The sequence below is a fragment of the Plodia interpunctella genome, chromosome 4, assembly GCF_027563975.2.
Source record: "Plodia interpunctella isolate USDA-ARS_2022_Savannah chromosome 4, ilPloInte3.2, whole genome shotgun sequence".
In the NCBI taxonomy this organism is placed as follows: Eukaryota; Metazoa; Arthropoda; class Insecta; order Lepidoptera; family Pyralidae; genus Plodia; species Plodia interpunctella.
Window position 1 is genome coordinate 775,569 of NC_071297.1, and position 20,077 is coordinate 795,645.

General features: G+C 36.8%; 1 protein-coding gene and 1 long non-coding RNA gene across 2 annotated transcripts; both read right to left on the minus strand.

Moving 5' to 3' along the window:
• Positions 1–487: 487 nt before the first annotated feature.
• On the minus strand, positions 488–3,717 carry LOC128669543 (sodium channel protein Nach-like). Its single transcript, XM_053744444.1, has 6 exons — positions 3,472–3,717; positions 2,885–3,085; positions 2,161–2,352; positions 1,690–1,791; positions 1,386–1,524; positions 488–700 (listed from the first exon to the last, which is right to left on the minus strand). Exons 1-6 carry the CDS (start codon positions 3,540–3,542, stop codon positions 488–490), a joined length of 918 nt encoding a protein of 305 aa, XP_053600419.1. The 5' UTR covers positions 3,543–3,717.
• A 12,913-nt stretch (positions 3,718–16,630) lies between these two features.
• On the minus strand, positions 16,631–20,050 carry LOC128669214 (uncharacterized). The gene is made up of 3 exons (XR_008404621.2): positions 19,772–20,050; positions 18,088–18,125; positions 16,631–16,854 (listed from the first exon to the last, which is right to left on the minus strand). It is a non-coding gene; the product is annotated as an uncharacterized LOC128669214 (long non-coding RNA).
• Between the last annotated feature and the right edge of the window lie 27 nt (positions 20,051–20,077).

Genomic DNA, 20,077 nt, shown 5'->3' on the forward strand with positions numbered 1-20,077 from the left:
AGTTTTATAGAAGTCCGAAGGTACATGTAGAGTAAATCATCGCTGCGTCAGGATTATTAGTACTGTAATGTTTTTACCGCAAGTAAAAGTTTCACAGAATGCCTTTGGTAGCTATTACAACAAATATTTTAAAAAAATCGCGCTTTGCCAAAATGCACTAAGTTCAACTGTTTAAAAACTTCCAATAATATCTGTAACAGATTGTTAAATTGATACTTATCTTATTCTTCTTTCCGAGTATGTTATTTGCTAAAATCAGATACCACCGTATCAGATTTTGTTCAAGTCGCCCAAAGGCATCTGTCTAGGCATGCCTTTTGCCTACCGTTACCACTAGACCTACCGCATGTAGTGCCAGTCAATCCCATATACACACTAGTGAACTTTAACTGACAACCTTTGTGCTGGTTTCATCACGATGTTTTCCTTGTGATATATGAAAACTACTATAAGTACATGAGTCAGATTGGTATTTACTATCATCGCTTTAAACTTCAAATTGATACTTATGATAAATAGGGAAGTAGGTGAGCGGCTCCTCAAGGAGCCTGCACCCCCGTAGCTCGGTGTTGAGGCTGGCTGCGCCCTCGTCTATGTGCATGCCGTCCACTCTATGCGATTGCCACATCTCCGTGCCAGAAGATAAGGGTGTGCCATTCACGGTCGAGTCTATGTACGCGTGTCCACCGTCTATTGACACCTACGAAGACAAACATGTTTTGTCTATACATATAAAACTATAAGTAACTGCACAAATCTCGTGGTAGACTATGTCTGTACATAGAAGATAAATAATTATTGGGGTTCTTTATGGAATGAATAGAAGCCAATTGTTTTTTTCTCATTTTATATGTTCTTTCGCGCATCACTCAAAAACTACTGTATGCAGAATTTTATGTGGTTTTCACAATTGTTCAGCGGATGGTCTAACTTAAAATGTGGTATAGGTTTTATCGCGATACGTTGCTTAGAAACCGAGATAACTTACAAGCGGACTCACACATATTACCTATACAATTTTTATAATAAAACTAGCTTTTGGCCACGGCATCGCCCGCGGAAACAGTAGTTTTTTCGGGGATGATAGGTATTCTATAGTATATTCTGTACACTGCGTCGTTTTAAGAAGATAGTTTGATTACTTAGGTACATAAAGAACTCCCACATTTATAAGATTTACTTTTAGGTACGACTGAAACTTTAGTTAGCTATATATATTTAATACGGAGTCAGTATCGGGTCACGTCGTTAAATTGGAGGATTAAATCGCGATAGACAGAGCTTTTAGATAAAAACGTATAGTTGTGAGACTCAACCTTACTCTTGGCCTTGGCCTAAGGGGCGTTAAGCCTGAGAGCGATTTTGGGGTTAAAATTGAACCTCACCCATTTATAAGTGAGATCCACATCTAGCAGCGGAGTACTCTGGTTGATTGCAAGTATTAGTCCAGAGCGGAACCCCACTGAAGTGGTGTAGTAGACACTCTTTGGGACTTTTTTACGAACACCGTGTTTTCTCATCTCACTGAAAATTTTAATTATTTTTTCAGTACCAGTTTTCTTTGCAGTTCAATACATCAGTTAAAATTTTTACTTCATATGGCGACACTTAGTTGAAAATTTTTCTTTTTTCTTAAAAAAATCAGCGACAATGCGAATGAATGTTTATAATACGTAACATTTTACATACCTCCGAAGCGATCGTCCATTAAAAACGCAACAGAATCCATACTGAGATATCTCCAAAGAAAACAATTTACTGCAGGTCCTCATTACTCCAAACAATCGGCACCTATGGTTTTTTTTTTTAAAACAAAAACATATTTATGTTGTCAACTAATAGTATGATTGACTGGGAGAGAACGCCATTAGTTTATAAGTATGTTTCTACTTGGAAGAATAAAGTTAAATAGATAATAATATAGTCTTAATTTCATGTCCAAAATACACTGCGATGTTAAACTGTATGTAAATGCTGCTGAAATATTTTGTTATTGAAACATTTTCTCCATCACTCATTTGATCTTTTTTGTACATCCTAATTTCTAGCTGTCAACTTTCACCAACTCCTCAGTTCTCCCATGATTTTATATCCTCGTCTGTTTTGATTAGAAACCGGTCTAACATCAAATCTACTCAATATTTATTTACCCTTATCTACCTCAATAATGTCTCCTTGCAGGAACCCGTAAGTTTCTTCGCAGCCAAGTACACATCGATGTCGTTTAAGTTCAGAACTGATTCGATCCTCTCCAGCTCTCGCACCGTGTACGGCACGTCTGGGGAGTAGAATGCGCCCAGTTGCTGTATGATGGTCTTCACATAGCTCATGTTCAAATGAGGCGGGTAATCACTAGAAATTAAATAATCATCATTATCAGCCGACATCAGCCCCACTAGTGGGAATAGGCTTCTTTTTTCGCGCTACGTTCTATACCACTCTTATACATTATTACTGTACCATAATGCACACAAAATTATCTGATCAGCAGGATTGTGGTTTACCAACCGGTTTTGCCTGTCTCATCCACCACTCCAAAACGAAAAAATGTCTGCTAAATTTTCTTCACCACCCGCCTACTACAATCTATCTTGTCGTCATCATCATCTGCAACCCTCTATGACGCACTGCTGAGTAATAGTGTCTGCTGTTCATGCGAACTTTCTCTGTCCTAAGCCTTTTGTTTTGTCTTTTTATGAGTACTGCGTCGAATATTGCATGAACAAATTGAGTACTACACTGCAGCAAGTGGCATAAAATTCATAGGTTTCTAAAGGGATCAGATGTGATGTGTGTTCCATTACAAATTATTGTCTATATCCTTCAAAACAAACGAATACAACTAGGACTAAGTCAAAATCCTATCTTGTTTTGCATTACTTACAGTTGTGATAGAAACTCGTCTATCTTATGATCTGGATAGCTGATCTCCGGACAGACTTGCACCGATGGGAATTCCATTTTAGTGTAAATCCTCTCCAACCTGGTGATGTAGGTCGGCTGGTTCAAGAATCGCGACACTATACTGGCTACTATAGCTGACGATGCCAATAAGAGCAGGAACAGTGAGAGTGTCCATATCCACCTGGGAAGATAATTATATAACACACTGGAGATGCAGGTTCACAAGACTTTTAGCTGGTAACAGAAATGGTATTACCTATTCCTGTGTCTGCTGCAGTCAAATATGTTGCAGCTATAAGTAATTTGACCCACCAATTAAGGTTTTTGGATTTGCTCTTATTGTTTATCGATTTGTGCCGCAAAAGTAATTTTGTTATTGTTGAATCAATTTTCATAAAAAATAAAATCATCTTGATTAGGGAAACATACTTGGAGTATTTTAAAACTGAAGTGAAAGTCTAATATATTTTTATAAATCTGATATTTCCTCTGTGGTTGGAAACAGAAAGGATTTGCCCAGTAGTGGGGACCTCATAGTGTCATAAAAAATTAATTTATTTCCCTTACCTGCATTTGGAATCATCCAGTTTATTCAATCCATGAAACTGCGCCTCTTTCAGCAACTTCTTCGCATTCATCGAGTCGTTTTTAAAATAATTTAATAGTTTATATTTGACAACATCCGTGGCCTAGCGGTCAACATGCCATACTGCTATTCTGGAGGTCCTGGATTCCCATTGGAATATTATATTTTTCAGATTGATCTGGTTCTTAGATATATATCTATATATGAATCTCAAAGTATCTCAAGAGTTAGTATCCCATATAGTTCCGAAATTACTTTAGGGCAGAATGTGCGTGATTTTTATTTATATAAGTTAAATTAGATTTTGCTATGAGATTCACGCGGGCGAAGCCGCGGGTAAAAGCTAGTCTAACATATAGATTATCACTGGTTATTAAACAATTTCTGTATATCACTTAAAATACAACGATTTTCGTTTAGCTTGGATAAAATATTAAATTTTTCAAGAAAGACAGAACTGTTGAACATTCGGCTCCGATCCGACCCGTAACCGAAATCAATCACTGACAGCGATGGTATCGCGCCCGATTTACTAAAACGTGTTATGATTTATGGTTAGATTCATTGGAGATAAACCCCCCTAGGTGTTAAGTATTAAATTGATTGTTTCAGAAGCATTTTAGCGTTTCAGTTGAATGATGAATGACATGATAATGAAAACTGATATAATGATTTTCATACTTTGTGAGGTTATAGTCATTTATTTCAGCTACGTGGCTTGGTTACGTGGCTAAGTTTTGTAACTTTTAGCTTTGTCTACTCCGTAAGGCACGTGATATCAATATGCAACAAAAGTATTACCAAAAACGGTTGACGCCGCTCGTCTGGCGGCCGGTCATGAAATGCGCTAATTTAAAAAATATCATGGATTATTTTGTGCAAATTGTGGAGGTAACGCCATATATCATACTCTACCAGTCAACCGTAGAAAATTAAAAATAAATAAAAATCAATGACGCATTTTCAATAGTCATTTTTAGAGAGAACAAAAAATTGCGAGCAGGACTTTTGCCGCCTTATCTGCAACCTGCAGTCAGCAGCTATTGTAAACATTTCAGTTGAGGCCTTTAGTCATATTTCATGAAAACACAAAATTAAGGTATTGCTTTATCTTCCGCTAAGGCCACATGGTCCGACTTCCTTTGCTTCGCCCACCCGGAACACTTATATACATACATCGTCGCATTGCGTCATACAGCATTTCGTCGCTCACCTAGAACGCCGTGTCCTGCATACAGTGGCTGTCGTCGTGCCAAAGGTTGCCGACTCCAGTAACAGAGTGCAGTAATAGAATGGAATATTTTAAGTCTATGGATTGTACTGTCGGATATTTATTTGCGCAATCAAAATTAAACCTGCGCTGACAATTTAAACGAAGCTCGGGATATAAATTATGAGTATTTGTTGAAAGGAAATCATTTTTTTGTATATCTATAAAACAACTCGAAAAGTAAAAAGGTTTTAAACTTTGTTATATCATATTGTGGTTAATTAATTTTTGTTTTGCTTTTCTTCTGTATAACTGTTAATTTATTAAACTTTATTGTTCCAAACACACACTTATAAACAAATGGCGAACGTAATACTAAAAGCATTATCTCCTGACCATTAGGACAAACAGAAAAATGTACGGGGCGCACGTTACTCAGAGTGGACGTTACTTAAGTTATGATCGGACGCACGTGTAAACGAGGGCCGAGCCGCGGGCAAATGATAGTACATGAATATAACGTAAATTATGCTAGTTATGAATCTTAAAAAGTGATTCATTGCCAACTACGACACGTATAATAATGGTCTTATGAATCATTTCAAATACTTTTAAAGCCGCAGCATTCAACTTATTATAATACTCGTAATGACTAAATTTTTTAGCCTGCATTAATTTATTTTAGAACTAGCGGCCCGTCCCGGCTTCGCTCGAATAAAACCATAATAAATTACATGCCTAAACCTTCGAAACTAAACTTTTGAAAGATCTAAACATACAAAGTGACAGACAACGAAAAGCGACTTTGTTTTATAGTACGACAATGTAGCGATAAAAATTATTTCATTTACAATTTTGTCTCCATTCTGTTATAGTTATATAAAATATTGCCAATACAATATATCCCATCTTTCGACTCAAAATATCGTTTCGAAATATATATTGACAAAGGTAATCCCATGTCTGTCTAAAAAGAAAAATATGCCAAATAAAAACAGTCAAATTGTCTATTTCGAATGCGAAATAGTGTTACCCGTTGTCCTAGATAAGTAACTAACACGACACGGCAGAGCTATGCGGTTAACTTGATATCTATAATTTAAATCTTTCAACTTGTGGCATTGTTGTCGCAATGAGCAAAAGCATAGCGTCTCATCGCGTCCTACAACGTTCAGTCGGGCACCTGGGACCCCAGTAATAAAGGCAGGTGACAAGCCTGACTCTATTTTTTATCTGTACGCCCCTCGAGCCTTCAATTTCCCTACTTAGTGCCCTCTCTCGGGACTGGAAGGAATTTTAGCGAGAATTCCGCTTTAATACCTTCAAACTATGCTCACAAAATTTTTTATAGAGTGGAATAATTACAGTATTTAATAAGTGTAGAAAAATTAAGTTTTTCCTCATTATATTTGTTATTTATTTATTTTATTTATCCACCATTAATACTTAACCCCGATAAAATCAGAAATCTCCTATGGAAATCCCCAATATTGACCTACCTCCGAGACGTCTCTCTCTCCTCCTTCGTATTACTTCTATTTTGAGTTGCGGTGATAGTCAGTAGGCTTAGCTGACAATAACCCAAAATACAAAGACAAAGATAAAGATTATTTATTTGCAAAAACATGAGTTTACATTTTTTTTACAATGTGGTGTTAAAAGAAAAGCTAAATCCTACATGGTTCACCGTCCACGGGTGTGCAAATTTAAATGGAAAGCATGCTATCATCCCACAACATAAAATAGAATAAATAAAAGTAACTAAATGTTTATCAATCAATCACATCCCTCGTTTGCGCATAATAAATTAATAAATTTTTGGTGAACAGTGCAGTCAATACAGTTAATTAAGTGTATTCACGTAAGTGCCACATTTGCATATAGAAAAATTTCCTAAATTTAAAATATTCCACTGCATTCCTACGGTGTCGGCCGGTCGTTGACCGATCAAGCGAGCGCGGTATACCCGCCCTCTTCTCCGCGAGAAGAAACAGTTGCGATTTTTCGACTCTTTCGCACTTGCAACGTCACTCGCTCCTAGCCCCCTCCTGTCGATTGTTGCAAGCTACGCTACGACTCGACGTTCTACTCCCAGCGAGCTACGACTGCTACGAGACACTCTCCCCACCACGGAGCGGTTGTCTACGAGAAATCTCGTAGCACATAGATCTACGTTGCTACCTCATCCGTCACATATCGTCTGATCAAGTACCTAGTTATTATATTTTTCGCTCCTTACACTGCAGATATGCAACGCTCGCCAGTGAATAATAAACAAGCTGTCTACGGATCTGCCCCCGACGTTAGCAATCCTGTCGAAAACTTGGGAAGCGACACAGTCACCCTTCGATCATCTAAAAGGCGTCGCTGTGATTGTGGAACCAATTACGAATCTAAATTGGATATTTTTATTGATTCACTAACCGAGTGGAAGCAAACAACTGACGATAAATTAAATAGCATCCAGACGTCTATGTCGGATATTCAACGTCTTAACGCTGAAATAGTTGCGTCCAATATCGAAATAGAAAAATCTATCACCTTACTCTCTGTGAAGTACGAAAACGTTTGTGAACAGCTGTCGTCTATTCAAATTAGGACCGAGGAATGCCTGGACCGCGTCTCGAAATCTGAATTGGTTGCTGAGGAAATCGATAGATCGTCACGATCGGCCTGCCTCGAGCTGCGCAATATTCCTCACAAATCAAACTCCAGCCAAGAAGATTTGGTAAAAATTGTAGTCACTACATTTAAAGCACTCTCGATCGAAATATTTCCTATAAACATCTTTGACGTGCGCCATCTTCCATCAAAGTCCGTGAACAAAACCATAGTTGTCTCACTCAATTCAGTACTGACTAAAAATAAAATACTGAGAGCCTTTAAGTCATTCAACAAGTCGAATGCCGGCAATAGGCTGAACTCAGGTATTTTCGATTCCGCTTCAACTTCCCAGCCAATCTACATTGCCGAACATCTGACTCCTAGGGCCCGACGGTTACACTACTTGGCCCGTGAGTTCGCAAAAGAGGAACAGTACAAGCATTGTTGGACATCAGGAGGACGGGTGCTGCTGCGGAAATACGACGACTCGAAATACTTAGTCGTTACTTCTGAGGATCAACTGTTAGCGCTAAAACAAAAATGTTAATTATTTCTGTACCCATTTAAAGTCTCATTAACCACTTTCACTTAGCTCGCTTACCTACTTAATTAATTGTTAACAGGCAACCTAGCGATAATATCTTCATACGTTATTCTTAAATATTTAATTTATAGATACTTGTTGATTTACTCATACTTTATTACGTTAATTGTATAAACTTTTTTACTTATATACTATAACTTTTAGGATATGCATTTTTAAACAAAAACTGTATTGATTAGCTGGCATCCCATAACACAAGGTAACTTTTCTTGGGGCTAGCTCAATCTGTCGGCATTTTTGTTATTAATTTATCGATAGTCCCATACGTAATTAGTTAAAATTTTCTATTCATTAATTATATATTAATATCATATTATATATTACACTTATACTAACGGTATAAACCTATTCATTGCTCTATATATATCTATCTAATGAAACGTACATAACTCTAATATTTAATAACCATACCGAATACATCTCTTGTGACTAACAACTTTATACACATCATCAATGGATAGAAATATAGATATTTTATCAAACATTGACTCCGTTACCGTCTCTTCTTCCTATTTATGCAACCCACAAGATGTTCATACTCACTTACCTGCATACAATAAGTACCTGACAATCCTCACCCAAAATATTCGTAGTGTATCGGCCAACTTGGACAGCTTTCTCATATTCTTGGATAACCTAGACATAGAACCAGATATTATAGTCTTTACAGAATGTTGGTTACAAAAAAACTCATTAATTCCTAATCTCCAAGGTTATCATTACTCTGTATCGTCATCCCCTGCCAATCAAAATGACGGTGTAATAATTTACTATAAAACCGAACTCCTAGGTATTAGTATCACTGAACCTTCGATAGATGAAGCTAGCTCATTACTAGTAAAATTAAATAGTGAAACAGCAATCTTGGGCATCTATCGGCCCTGCGCCTTCCTAAACTTTACAAAATTCACACAATCACTTAATAACGTTCTGGATAGCCTAAAGAATTACAAAAATATTGTAATCATCGGAGATATTAATATAGACATATTGCCAACCCGTCTGGACGAGGAAAACGATGATTACCTTAACATCCTGGCCCTTCATGGCCTTCTACCAACCCATACATTTCCTACCAGATACGAAGAAGGCCGAAAAAGCTGCCTCGATCACGCCTTTTTAAAATCTTCCCTGCAAGCCCATTCCTTCGTTATTGAAAACACAATAACAGATCATTATTCTGTTTTACTGGCCTTAGACATTAATAAAACAATTTTACCTAAACCTACAAAAACTCGAGTTGACCATCAAAATTTAACACACTCGCTGCTAACCACAGATTTTTCCCCTTTACTCGACTCAACCGACCCAAATTTTGCAGCTAACTATCTAATTAACACACTTAAAGATCTTATTTCCTTACACACTACTACACTCGTTCCAGCCCGTCATAGAATATTAAAGCCATGGATTACTCCTGGACTACTTAGGTGTATTCGCAATAAAAATAAGTTGCATAAAAAACTCTTAAGAGATCCTACCAACATGACACTTCGCACAACTTATGTAAGATATCGCAAATTTTGTAACGCCACCATAAAATCGGTAAAAAGAACTTTCGAAAAAGAGACTATTAAAAAAGCCGGCAACAATTCCAAGGCCTTGTGGAAAGCTGTCAAGAGAGTTACTAATTTAGAAAAATCCCCTTCTACGTCTAGTGACCTACTTGATTGTAAACCCACTTTTGAGACTTCTCTAAATCATGTTAATTCTTACTTTGTCAATGTCGGTAAATCTCTTGCAGAAAACATAAGAAGTCAGATCAACTCTACTGCTACTTCCCCTACATCTCCCTACTGTAAAACTAATACATCCCTGAATTCTTTTGTTCTTCTTGACACATCAGCTGAAGAGGTAGAAAATATTATAGATTCTTTAAGAGACGACTGCGCTGTTGGCTGGGATGATGTCTCTTCATCATTTATAAAACGTAACAAAAAAATATTAACTCCCCTTATCACCCACATCTGCAATATCTCCCTATCCTCCGGTATCTTTCCGTCAGCTTTCAAGAAAGCTGTAATCCACCCCATATATAAAAGTGGAGCGAAAGATCTTCCTAGCAACTACCGGCCTATATCCATTCTCCCGGCTCTTTCTAAAATTCTAGAGCGCCTCATTAATATCCGGCTCAAATCTTACCTTGAAGCGCATTCCATCCTCTCCACTAACCAATATGGCTTTCGCACAGGAAGATCTACAAATGACGCTGTTAATGAGTTGACTGACACTATAGTTAGAAATCTTGATAAGGGTAACAAGTGCGCAGGCCTGTTTTTGGATTTTTCCAAGGCCTTCGATACCGTCTCGATCTCTAACCTCCTGAAAAAGCTGGATTCTATAGGTGTAAGAGGTACTCAACTGAAACTCTTCGAAAGCTACTTGACTGATCGATCTCAATGTGTGTCTATAAACAACAAAGTAAGCTCTGACCTTCCCATTCAGTATGGAGTTCCTCAGGGAAGTATCCTGGGCCCCACACTATTTTTAGTCTATATTAACGACCTGTTTTCTCTAAATATTTCTCACTGTAAAGTCATATCTTACGCAGATGACACTGCACTACTATTTTTTGCAAAATCTTGGGAAGATACATACCGTCACGCTCAGATTGGCTTAAACTCTGTTTCAAATTGGCTACTACACAACCTTTTAACACTAAATGTCCAAAAAACCCAACTTATAAACTTCTCTATATATAACTTAGTCTCCCATCGTAATGCTATTGCGAAACTATCAATTACTGCTCACTCACATTTTGACCATAACAACACTTGTTTTTGTACTCCCCTAACTCCTTCTGCATCTGTGAAATACCTAGGTATTGTATTAGACCAAAATCTAAACTTTAGATTACATGTTAATGCTATGGCTGGCAGAATTCGCAAACTAATATATATATTTAAAAAATTAAGACATGTGGCACACCCAAAGATCGTGAAAATGGCTTATATTGCCTTAGGACAGTCGTTACTTACATATTGTATAAGCTCCTGGGGAGGAGCGTGCAAGACCATATTAATTAAACTTGAAAGAGCTCAACGAGCTCTTCTCAAGGTCTGTACCTCCAAACCATTTTTATATCCTACATTCCAACTATACCAATATTGTGAAGTATTATCTGTCCGACAGCTATACATCCTGCGGGTCATTACTCAACAGCACGGGAATACTCGTCATAACCCGAACCGACGTAACCGTCTTGTAGCTACCTCTTCTCTCTTCTCTACGAAATTCGCACATAGATTTCCTTGTTTTACCGGACCCTTTTTATACAACAATGCTCACTCAAAATTAGCTTTGGTAACACTTTCTACCTTCTCTTGTAAAAAATCTATCCATAATTATTTGTTTTCCCTTAATTACGACGAAACGGAAAATCTTCTACATCCTCTTATCTGATTCGTTATTTATTTATGTTGGTACGTATCTTATGTTTACATGACTTATTTCATATTACACATTACTGTAGATCTTTAAATTTTTACTAATTTTTAACCCTCATTCTGAATGACAAGTTATGCGTCACTCTTTATAATTTAGCTCGTAAGTTCATACTAATCATCCTTAAAACGGTAATCCTTCAGAAAATTGTAATACTAATGAAATGTATGTACCTAATTCTAATTCTAAGCTGTAAGAGCATGGCGCACTGTTACACAGGCTTGAGTCTTTAACAGACGCCAGTCTCCACCAATATTTTCTATGTTTTTTGTAATTTTTCTGTGCCTATGGAGACGAAATAAATACTTTTTTACTTTTACTTTACTTTTACTATCTACAATTCGGAGAAGAATATTATATCAAGACTTTTTTTCGAATATAAATTGCCATTTTTGGGCTGATAACACATAGTTATATTATACATTCGTTACTTAGACATTATAACATTACATTACGTAGACATTATAATATTATGGATTTAAATAGGTTTCAAATATTATAATATTTATGTTATATCCGTTTCAGAACTGAACGAAGATAATAATATTGCCCCACCGTTCCACACAAGAGGATGCATTAGTAAAATATACGGTGTATAAGACATTTAACATGTTTATGCTAATGCCGCCCCGCGCGGTGTGCTGTATGCATCAGAATGCAATTTTTATGCATAAGCTGCTGCACCCGTAGGAATGTAAAGGCCGCTTTACATGGATATTTTTTCGGCATAGCTATTATATTAATGGTATGTGTTCCGCTCCGTCCTTGGTTCACGTACGACTACTATATTTTAAATTATTTTATTTATATTTCCAAATTTCCGTGGATATCAAATGAGATGACTAAAGAACATGTAAACTTGACAACTGTTAAGCAACAAAGGTTGTGGCTACCACAACATTACCACCACCATTACCATACCGAACCGTTACCTTCACCATATAACCAAAACCAAGGATTTACCAAAAAAAAGCACACACAAGCACAAGCACTATATTTATTCACTCCGTCGCAAAGAAACAGAGAAAGTACGCAGCTCTGAAAAGAACGCGCACTTCACATCACAGGCAAGACCCAGTCTTCAGTTCGCCAAGAAACAAGAATGTTCGTCAAGAAACATGCACTTAGTTCTGATAAGAACTACAAGGTCATTCATTCCAAGGAAAGTTGAAGTCTGGCAGACGCTTCCAAACAGACGGTTCTAAAGTCACAGGCCAGTAAATATAACTAAATATTAGGACAAATCACACAGATTGGGCTACCCCCAAAGTAAGTTCGAGACTTGTGTTATGGGATACTAACTCAACGATACTCGTACTATATTTTATAACAAATACATATATACATACACATCCACGACCCGGGCCAATCAGAAAAAGATCATTTTCCATCATGACCCGACCGGGGATCGAACCCGGGACCTCTCGGTTCAGGGGCAAGCACTTTACCACTGCGCCACCGAGGTCGCCAGTATTCAAAATTGGAGGTTTATTTTTTCTGGGCTTCGCAACGTCACAGAAACTGAACGAACGCGAAAAGGGCCGCTATTATATGAATCGATTATGTATTCTATAAAAATATCCGCGCACAGCGTGGTGATCATCGCCAGTTCAATTTGATAACATGGTAGGTCTGGAAAGATTACATAAGGACATGGTCGAAAGGTCAAAATGTATGATCGTTCTGAGTAAGCGGTCAGTTACTTTCTAGACTGTCGATTGTCAAATTCATGACCTTAGAAATTAGATACGTACTTACTTACCTGGGCGTATTACGTGCTGGATGACAGAATTTACCTCTAAAGGTGGGTAAACCACCGACGTTTGACGTTAACTTTAACGTGCGAAAAGAACGCAAAGTATCTACGGCATTTTGTCTAGACGTCAGTGGCGCGCCGGTTAAAATCAACGTCAAAAAGGAGCAAACCCTATATTGATAATAGAGTATGTTAAATACGTTCGAAGCTTTTTTTCAACATGAATATTAGCTCGCTTCCTATATCAGTCTTATCTCACATACAAAAAAGTAGGAAAAATATATACGAAAAGTTTGTCCTATCATTTTGAAGGAAATTGAAAATACACCTATCTGATATGATCCAGTTTTCCACTGAAATCAGTTGAGCGTAGTTTCGATAGATGAACATTTTGTAGACGATATAATACGTATGTACATGGATGAAATACAAATATTGTCTTTTAGCAGCAGACTCAAGTTAAATATTGAAATGGGCATTCTGTTGTTGATATTATTTACTCAGTCACGAATTTGTGTACATTGATGTATGTACGTACATAACGGTACTTGAATCCACCACATGTTCACGCTAATTTTGGCTCTAAAAATATATATGAGTTTCGTAGTCGACAGTTTTTGGTAAGAGTTGATTATGATTTCATAGATTTTGACAAGAAACTCAGAAGTGAGGAAAATTGGAGGGTTTCCGTACACTAGGGCTCTCTCTCTCTCATTCTTTCTCTCATCTAAACGTATTCTTGGTTACTAAACGTCCACAGAGTCCGCTTTTCTACTTTTTCTTCACCACTCCACAACATCTTTGACATTTGTAGTCTGAAAATTGGTGCTCATATCCTCCTTGATAATAGCCAGCACTTTACGGTGTACTGTACAATAAATAGTTCATATTTTCATACACTTTTCTGCTTTGCTCCTTCTGCTAAGAAAGCCCGTGTGAGAACGACACGATCAGGTTTTTCCCCTACACTAACTATAATAACACTAAGACATAGCTAAATAACAAAATGTCCCTATCTTATAAAAGCGAAATTTTAGATGTGCGTAAGTATATTTCATGAAAATCCTACGGGTTCTAAAATTCTTACGAGGGCAGAGATCTGGCTTTGCTCAAAACAATAATGTAAAACTCAAGTCTCGCAAAACACAGAGTACTTAAAGTCCCGAAATTCCGACGCGAATAAACCCGTTAAAGCATAAGTTACACAGTATTGCAGATCCAATAATGATAGTAGGTGTATACTGAGCTGCGTAGTTGCATTCCCGCATCGTGCCCAACACGTGTCGGCCGCATAAATTGCACAGCCCGCTTATTGGTCGTTACTCGGTCGTACGCTGCTATCATACTGTGAGATGTGAGACCTGTGAATTGCTGTGGAATGGAAATCTAAATTATAAACTAACTATTAGTGACCTGCCCCGGCTTCGCAGGGGTACAATATTACGCGTGTATAACCTTCCTATCACGCTATCAATTTAAAAAACCCGCACCAAAATCCGTTGCGTAGTTTTAAAAATCATATAATATAGGGACAGAGAGATAGAGCGCGAAGTAACTTTGTTTTATACTAAGTAATATGTAATAATAATATAGATTTTAAAGATTAAGAGTTTGTTTTAACACGCTAATCTCTGAAACTACTCGTGATTATGTTATCACGACGATATTAAAATACACGCGTCTGTCAATCTATACGACGCGTCTGAATTAAATGATTTTTAATTATTTTAGAGTACTGATAGGAAATCGAGCTATGTTTTAGCTGGATTCTCTTGATATTGTTTGGTTAATCGTGTTTGTTATCTATATTTTTTTTCCATTTCAAGCTCTTTCTCCAAAAGATACTGAAAGACATCCGAACAAACGTACAAATGCTTAATGTATGTAGAATCCTGAACTACATACATTATGATAAGAAGGTCTGGCCCGCATGCGTCTCCATCGAATCTAATATTTATGGGCGGTTCCTTCGCTCATATTTCCTTGTTTGCAGCCTCCATTCCTCTTGATTTCCCAACCTTCCTGTTTCTGTGACATTTTTTTGTGTTTCATGACTATATTTAGTTTCTTTTTTTATAGTTTTGAGGTAATTATCTCCAAGCAGCCAAACATTCTAAGAAATATGTCCATAACCCCTGAAAACTGTGTAATACTTAAATGACAATGCAAACTGACACAAGCGTGAAAAACATAATAAACCTTCTTGACAATCGAGTAAAAAAAATAAAATAAAAACTTGGGAGCTTTGTAAAATTAGCCGGCTCGGCCAAGCATGTCCCGGGATTAAGTGACAGACCACAGACTGTTATTCTCAAAGTTTAAAAAAAATACCTTCGTTATGCCCGGCTCTACTCCTGTGGACCTACAAGCCTTTACCATATGTGATGTTCAGGTTGATTCTGTACGTTTCCTCTTTAAACTTCGTAAATTTACGTAATACATCTAAACTTTTTTATTTATATACCTAGTAGAATAAAGTATAACTTAATTCAAAATCATTACAGAAAAGTTAAAGAAATTATATCGGTACTGTACCAAGCAGTACATGGGTGCTTAGGATAACTATTTGGGAATTATCTTCTACTACGTCATTATAAATACTGTTTCATAAATTAACAAAAGTTTGAGTAGCGATGTCTCAGAATACTAAACTTAATTCGGACAATGTTGCTTTATTTTTTAACATAAAGTAGTACTTACAAAGCAACCTGCAGAGTCGGATGCGACCTCATTCCCCAATCCCGGAACGCGGGGATTCCCGAGGGATTGCGACTGAACACATAAATTGTTAATTTAGACCGTTTTTAAAGTACTCGTAATAATAGTCTCTCTGAAGATTAGAGTTTCATAAGCAACTTTTCTCGATTAGGCAAGGACATTTTGAAACACATATTTTGGTGTGTTTCTAAGCGGTACCAAGGCATGGAAATATTATATGGAGATCCTACTAACTCTAGGTACTAAATGTTATAAATTAAATCTCACCAAAATTATGATAATTTAAAAATCGACGAAAATTTTTGACTTGGCACTGAGGCACTGCCACAGGGCATTACCTAGCCTGCAGAGACCGCTTTTCCATGATAAATACCAATATAATTTTATTAAACATTATTTTAAAAATCTTAATAAACTAGCTCCATAAACCGTAAGTATACTTAATTATATTTTGTCAGTGTATGGTACCGGAGACATCGATGAGATACTTATAAACATAAATCAAGCAAATTTTACGCAGACGAACCGAGATAGGTATATTTTTTTATAGAATTTACGTCAAATAAAATAAAAATGCCAGTTATCTATCTCCACTGTGTTCCAATTACGCTTTATTAAAAAAGGATAAAGAAACAAATGAAAGATGGCCGACACTACATAAATCTTTTTATATCTAAGCTAAATTGCCTTCGCTTAATCATTTCTTTTCTGAACATTTCTTTATGGCGATTTCGCATTTGTTATAACAATATAATTTAAATAAATTGCCAGCTGTTGCCTCGTAGTGAGGCAACTGCTCTTCGAAAAACCTTTTTAACGTTTTACGCACGAAACGTTTTTGTACTAATATTATATTGAATATGAGAAGATTATTTCAATTCAAATAAGATCTCAGGAGCTATTCTACCTTGTGCCAGCCGCTGAATGAAACCGTACCACTTGTTGTAAGGAAAAATTCCACCCGCATCAACTTGACGGTTGGCGCTCAACTGCACGTAACGTATATCATCTTCTTGCGCTGTGCAAAGCTATGGAAGAAAGAAAGAAAAATATTTTATTTGATATCACAAACTTAAGTATTTATATACAGGATTTCACAATTTGGGCGTATTTGTGTATACCAAAAAGGCTTCCTCTCAGCATAATGTTGCGGTGATAACCACAACGCTGGTCTGGAATAAACTTCTCTCGCAGCGGTGTTCCCTAATAGTTTCGACATTCGGTCTTTTAAGAAAAGAGCCTATCGCTTTCGCAAAAAGTCAGCAACGCACCGGTGACTCCGTGGGATGCAGTGCTTCCTTACCATCACGCGACCTGCATTAAACAAGCTTACGGCTCGACTTATGGTATGCAAACGACTGATGGTGGGCAAACGCCCACTACACTATAAAAAAAAATTACGCGCTAACATCTGAAATCATAATAATCAAATAATCATCATATTTAGAAAATTTATTTTATTTTCGGTAGCCAAAAGCAGCATTTCTTATGCGTAAATTCCCACAGGAGCGAACTTGTAAGGCTAGACCGAATATAATAATTTGATTATGTGTTTATTTTCATTCAAAACTTTGGTGATTCTTGATATTTAGGTTGAATAATATTAGTGATATATTGATGAAAATTTTTCCAAGAAAATTTGTCTATTATTGTTACTAACTTTTAGAACGAAAAAAAAAATACAGGGGTGCTATGAAGATGTTCCGCAATAAAGAATTATATCATTGTTATACCCAACCGCCATTATTATTCAGCTCGTCATAATACAGACTTGTTGCAATGAAACTTGTGTCTATATTAAGTTTTCCGCGGATTTTCCGCCGAATGCAATCAGTGAATGCAGCGCCAAGTTCACAAACCGAGTTGTGCAATTAGTGAGACAACTCGCTCATCGCTGTTGCATGCACGCTCCGGTTTTTCTTGTAACCAGATTAAAGGCAAATTATATTGTTGATTTTTTTCATATTTTGATATGGATATTATTGGTACTCATTTATATTCAAAAATAAATATTCGGCGCTACTAGTTTTGACTTAATATTACCAATTATACTTTAATAAATTCATTTCGGGCATTTATTTTTAAAAGAAGCTGAAACGGTTCTTTTTGCAACCACATATTTTTTTATTTAAATCCTAATTTATAAAAGGATTTGCTCACGCAGTTTGTCGTGTCGATTTATACATCATCAAGGAAAAAAACAATTGAGTGTAGCAAGAAATGTATAACATAATATGGATTAGGCAATAGTAGCTACAGACCTTAGTAGGCGTGTGGTTCCGCCCTAGGACCACTCCTCCTGTGGATGTCATACGAGGGTTAAGGGTATAAGGCAGCTTAGCTGATAAGATACAATAGAATTTCCAATAGGAGGGTTGGCGTCAGGCAAACGGCCGTTTGTAAAATCAGTGTTTTTTAGGCTGTTAGGCTGACCCCAGGCTTCGCGGCTTCATAACGCCGAACGAAAATGGGAACATGCAGAGATGAAAAAGAACGTACACCTTTAGTACCAATACCAATGTTCCGTATATTCAACGAATTTTGTATCTATCAAACCCTAAAAAAGAAATTTCGCATCTAAACTTTATTGCTGGTTGCAAATTGTACTCATAAAAACGCAGAAGCTTTCCTATTCCGTTGGATATTATAAATTCATTAGCCCGCAAAAAGAGTGCACTGTGGTGTCTCCGCCAAGTTATAATTAGGTCGCCGCAGGAATACTAATAAGCGTTAGTGAGTGGGAAGTTTGCGCGCTAAGTGATTCACGGACCATTGTCGCTTCCCGCGGCTCGAGCCGTAGCTTGCAGACGAATAGGGCTACATCAATGTTTCTTTGGAATACAGAATGAGAAGCTTTTGGTTTTTTTCTATATTTTTATATATGTTGGTGACCAACATTTGTATTAGCTTTTTCATGTCGCTTTAATTTGATTTGGTTTGTCCACTGGTTACCTTACCTACTTAGATCATAACAAAATATTACAGCTTTTGCTTTCGCTCGTGTGCATTTAGTTTTATATTCCATTCAGATTTTCCATCCCTAGGAGCGAAAAACACTTTAAATATTTTTTGAAATGAAACTTAGCATGTTCGATTTTTACGATCATTGCGTCGCGTCTCCTTGCGTCGCGTCGTAAACTTCATTGTTGAGAGCTGATCTTTTCCTGAGTATATAACAACATGTGACTAACGAGTTATTTTATTCGGTTCTATACCTTCACTTGAATGGCAGCGCTTAGGTACATTAATAGAGAGATTATTTATTTATATCACTTAATTTACATATTCACAGTACAAACTATTAAATAGATACAATTAATACTTTGATCTTTGTACTTTCGTATTTTGATCGAACAAATCTGGTCTGACCTAATAATATACGCAGCAGAGTTGATGATAGTGATGATGATATTCACTTAAATTTATTTATATCTTCTGTGGTAACCCTGAATATTGAGCGCTGTTTTTGGATTCAAATCTACTTTGTCTGTCAGAGATATTGTGTTACAGAGTAGTATGGCAGTCGTGTCTCAATTAGGAGCGCACGTAACTCTTGTAACTGTTGTATTGCATACTAATTTATTTGAATCGGAAACATACGATAAAAAGCCTTACATAAACTTCATTATGCACTTAAGTGCCTACTTACACAGTGCATACTACACGGTAAAAATATATTAGGGACTCTTAACTAAATAATTCAAATATTAAAGAGAATAGGTACCTACGTGACTACGAGAAAACTTTGAATTTATAATGTGCATCTTGAAATCTGTGCAAATGATTTGAAAGCATTATATAATGAGAAAACGAAGTGCAAACTCCGACCGCCCTTCCAAAATCACTTCAGAGAGAAGCAAACTTGTTCAAACGAGACAAATTTAATTACAGATTGGCCGAGGCCAACACAGCTCTTTCAGGACGCCACCTGAAGCAAACTCTTACCCATTCAAAAGAGGATTTTATAAGTTTTAAAATGTCCGAAACAAGACCCCGCGGCGCTGCTCGGAACTTTGCACCCTTTTCGAATGAAACTTTACGTGTTATACAGCACTTTTTCACAGATCATAACAGAACTCGAGGAAAGCGAATTATTTTTCACTTTTTGGACATTTTAAGCGGGAAACGTTAAGAAAATATCGTGCGCCTGTTGATATATTAGAGCAACAAATTATACCTAACGCTACATTTTGCTAAACAATTCAAAATGGCGTAAGTAATACACGTACGTACACGCGTTATTTGATCTTA